Below are 3,052 nucleotides of genomic sequence, written 5' to 3' on the forward strand. Positions count from 1 at the left end.
CAAGCAGGTCTGCAGGGCAAGCAGGTCTGCCTGCCGCTTGGGAGGCGCAGGCACGGGGACTCTGGGGGTCGCAGAAGCCGCCGGGCACCACTGGGCAGTGTCTCTAAAGCCAGTTACGTCCAGTCATAATGAACTTTACTGCAAGGGTAGACCTAAACTGAGGTACCATCCTAATACATCCTTCTTGGAATATATTCCTGGTCCCTGTATGAGGTATATAATTTGCCAGAATACTCGTGCATTGTTACTGAGATAGCAAAAGGCAATGTTAATGTTTGTAGGACTGACTTTTTATTATAAATCCACATTTTGTGTTTAAATATACTATCAATATGGTCTGTAACGTATTAAAAATACCTTGGAAAAAGGAGAAGAAACATTTCACACACAGGCACAAATTAGAGAATTAAAACAACTCTGTTTCTTCAATTTCTGTGCTAGAAGAGATGGATAACAAACTATTTTCAACTGTCAACCACTGAAAAGAAACTTGGTTAAGATCTCAAAAGGATAAAATGTTTTATAGGTGAAAACTCTATGATATTTCTGTAATGAAGTTCTTGGTCAACACATCTTCAGGTGTATTTAACATGACAGATTACTGAGAATGCCCCTAGTTTTTTGGTGCATGTTAATTTCATGCAAATATTCTATTTTCCATGAATGTTGTTAAAATACAGGACAAAATCTTTAATGGTAAGCAATCAAGAAAACCCCATACCACTATGGACTACCAGCATGAGCATCACCTCACAAGTGTAAGAAAAGAACATGCAAAGTTCTCATTTCTACTGTACAGGAACACCATTTACGCAGTCCACCCAATGATCTTATACATCAGCGCCCTCAAAAGCCTGGCTTCATAGGTAACTGTATTTTTCCCACTGTGCATCCTCTTCTCTTCAAGGGGTTGCTCAATGACAGCTGGGATGTTTCTACCATGCAGTTCACATTGCTTCAGAAACTCAACGCACTCTTGAATAACGCTGTCACGTAGCATGATCATGTGCTTGGACATGTTCTCCAGCAAGGACAGGAAACACCGTTTGGCGTAATACCATGTATCAGTGCTCAATTTTTTGTTATATGGCTCCAGGCTTTTAATGACTCTTGAAATACCGAAGTCATAGTTTCCCTTCACACAGTAGAGGGTACCAATGACTAGATTGACAATGCAAAGATGGTAAATATTTTTATCAGGATTATTATAGGACAGCTGCTCTTCTCCCTTCTCAATCTTCCTCATCAGTTCCTCTGCGTCTTCATTCTGGCTTGTCAGGATGTAGGAAACGCAGAGGTTAGCTAACACAATGGCACTGACGTGGAGAATGTTGTCATAGTGCTTTTTAACTATTGGCTCATAGAAGCTAATAGCCTCTTTATACTTGTTCTCTTGCATGAAGAGCACGTGAGCCACATTGAGCTTCCACACCTCGTGTTCGTTACAGAACTCCACCGATTTGCGGAAAATCTTTTCTACCATTGTGTAGTTCTTCATGTCCCAGTAGATCTTTGCCTGGGCCATCAAGACAGGTATATATTTATCCAGAGTCTCATCATACTCATTAACTGCCTTTTTTACAGCTTCATCGTCCCAGTTTTGCCTAGCTTCCTGTACCTGCTTCGTGAGTTTTCTCAGCTGCTCAGTCAGTGTCCCTGCTGAATCATCTAGCTTGTGGAAAGCCTCCTCAGGGGCAGTTTGACAAGTAATAATGGCATCCAAAAAGTTGTACAAGTAAGGTGTGAGCAGTTTGTAGGTCAGATGGGCATTCTCTGCCAGCACATCAGCTGCCAGGTCGTAGTACTGATGTTTGCAATAGAGGAGTAGCAAGTTTCCAAAAGTTTCTGGCGGGCAGGGATTCTGCAGCAGAAGAAACTGCAGTTTCTCGAACCCTTCAGTGGGCTGGCTGTCCATGTTCATTAGTGCTTGGTTGTGCAGCGTGACCGGGTCCAACTCCTCTTCAGCCCTCGGCGGCATATCTGTGAGCGCCTCCTGGGCCGCTTTCAGGTTGCGCAGCTGGTACTCAATGGCCGCCTTGAGGTTGAAGGCCTCCACCAGTGCCGTGCGGTGCAGGAGCAGAGTGTTGCCTACGCTGCGGACATCGATGCCCTCAGTGGTCATGCCCACGCTGAGCTCTGGGTGCTGGTGGATGCCGCGCTCTATGATATCGGAGATGTGTTTGAGGGCAGGGGCGTACTGCTTGGCCACGTAGCAGCACAGCGCCATGTTGTAGGACAGCTCAGGGCAGTAACCCAACACTTGCATGGCACCGGCAAACTTCCCGCTGGCCTCTTCGTGCCGCCCCTGCCGGTACAGCAGGCAGCCCAGGATGATCTCGGCGTCAGCCCGCTCCGAGGGGTCCTCGGCCGCTCCGGGGCCGCCGTCCGCAGCGGCAGCGAGCGCCTCCTCCACCAGGCTCTTGGCCGCCGGGAGGTCGCCCTGGGCATAGCGGATAGCCGCCTGCAGGCGCAGGGCCCGGCCCTGGTAGGCGGGGAGGTCCAGCAGCGGGCTGGCGGCCCGCAGGGCCTCGGCGTAGAGCCCGGCCTTGTAGAGGGCCTGCGCCTGGTAGAGCCGGTACGCGTCCAGCTCGGGGTGCAGCGCCACCAGCTGCTCGTAGCACTCGGCGGCCGCCGCGAAGTCCTGCAGCTGGTAGTGGCAGTAGCCCAGCAGCGAGAGGCCGCCCCGGGAGCGGCAGCTCTTCTGCAGCTCGCGGCTCAGCAGCGACACCGCCTCCCCGCACCGCCCGCCGCCGACCAGCCCGTAGACGACGGCCGTGTACTGCCCGTCGGGCACCGGCGCGGCCTCCATCGCCGCTGCCACGGCAACGGCCCCGCCGGGGCGGAAGCGGAAGCCGGGGCCCTCGCTGCCGTGGCAACGCCTGCCGCCGGGGCGGAAGTACTCCCCGCTGCTTCGCGCGACTCTACGGGCGGCTGCTCCCCCGGAAGCGGAAGCGGCGAGAGCGCGCGGGCACGTGACGGGCGGGGCCGCGGGGCAGGCCGGGAGCTGTAGTGCTCCGGGGAGCTGTCGTGCTTCCTGCGGGGGCCGGCGGCA

At 52.9% G+C, this 3,052-nt stretch overlaps 1 protein-coding gene across 1 annotated transcript; it reads right to left on the bottom strand.

Moving 5' to 3' along the window:
- Positions 1 to 344: 344 nt before the first annotated feature.
- On the bottom strand, positions 345 to 2,809 carry LOC104026551 (intraflagellar transport protein 70B). Its single transcript, XM_009480047.2, has one exon. It carries the CDS (start codon positions 2,807 to 2,809, stop codon positions 809 to 811), a length of 2,001 nt encoding a protein of 666 aa, XP_009478322.2. The 3' UTR covers positions 345 to 808.
- Between the last annotated feature and the right edge of the window lie 243 nt (positions 2,810 to 3,052).

Source organism: Pelecanus crispus, chromosome 5, assembly GCF_030463565.1.
Source record: "Pelecanus crispus isolate bPelCri1 chromosome 5, bPelCri1.pri, whole genome shotgun sequence".
NCBI lineage: Eukaryota > Metazoa > Chordata > Aves > Pelecaniformes > Pelecanidae > Pelecanus > Pelecanus crispus.

What these genes read in the sequence shown, in the direction of transcription:
- LOC104026551 (XM_009480047.2), bottom strand. Translation starts at nt 2,809, where the DNA reads ATGGAGGCCGCGCCGGTGCCCGACGGGCAGTACACGGCCGTCGTCTAC.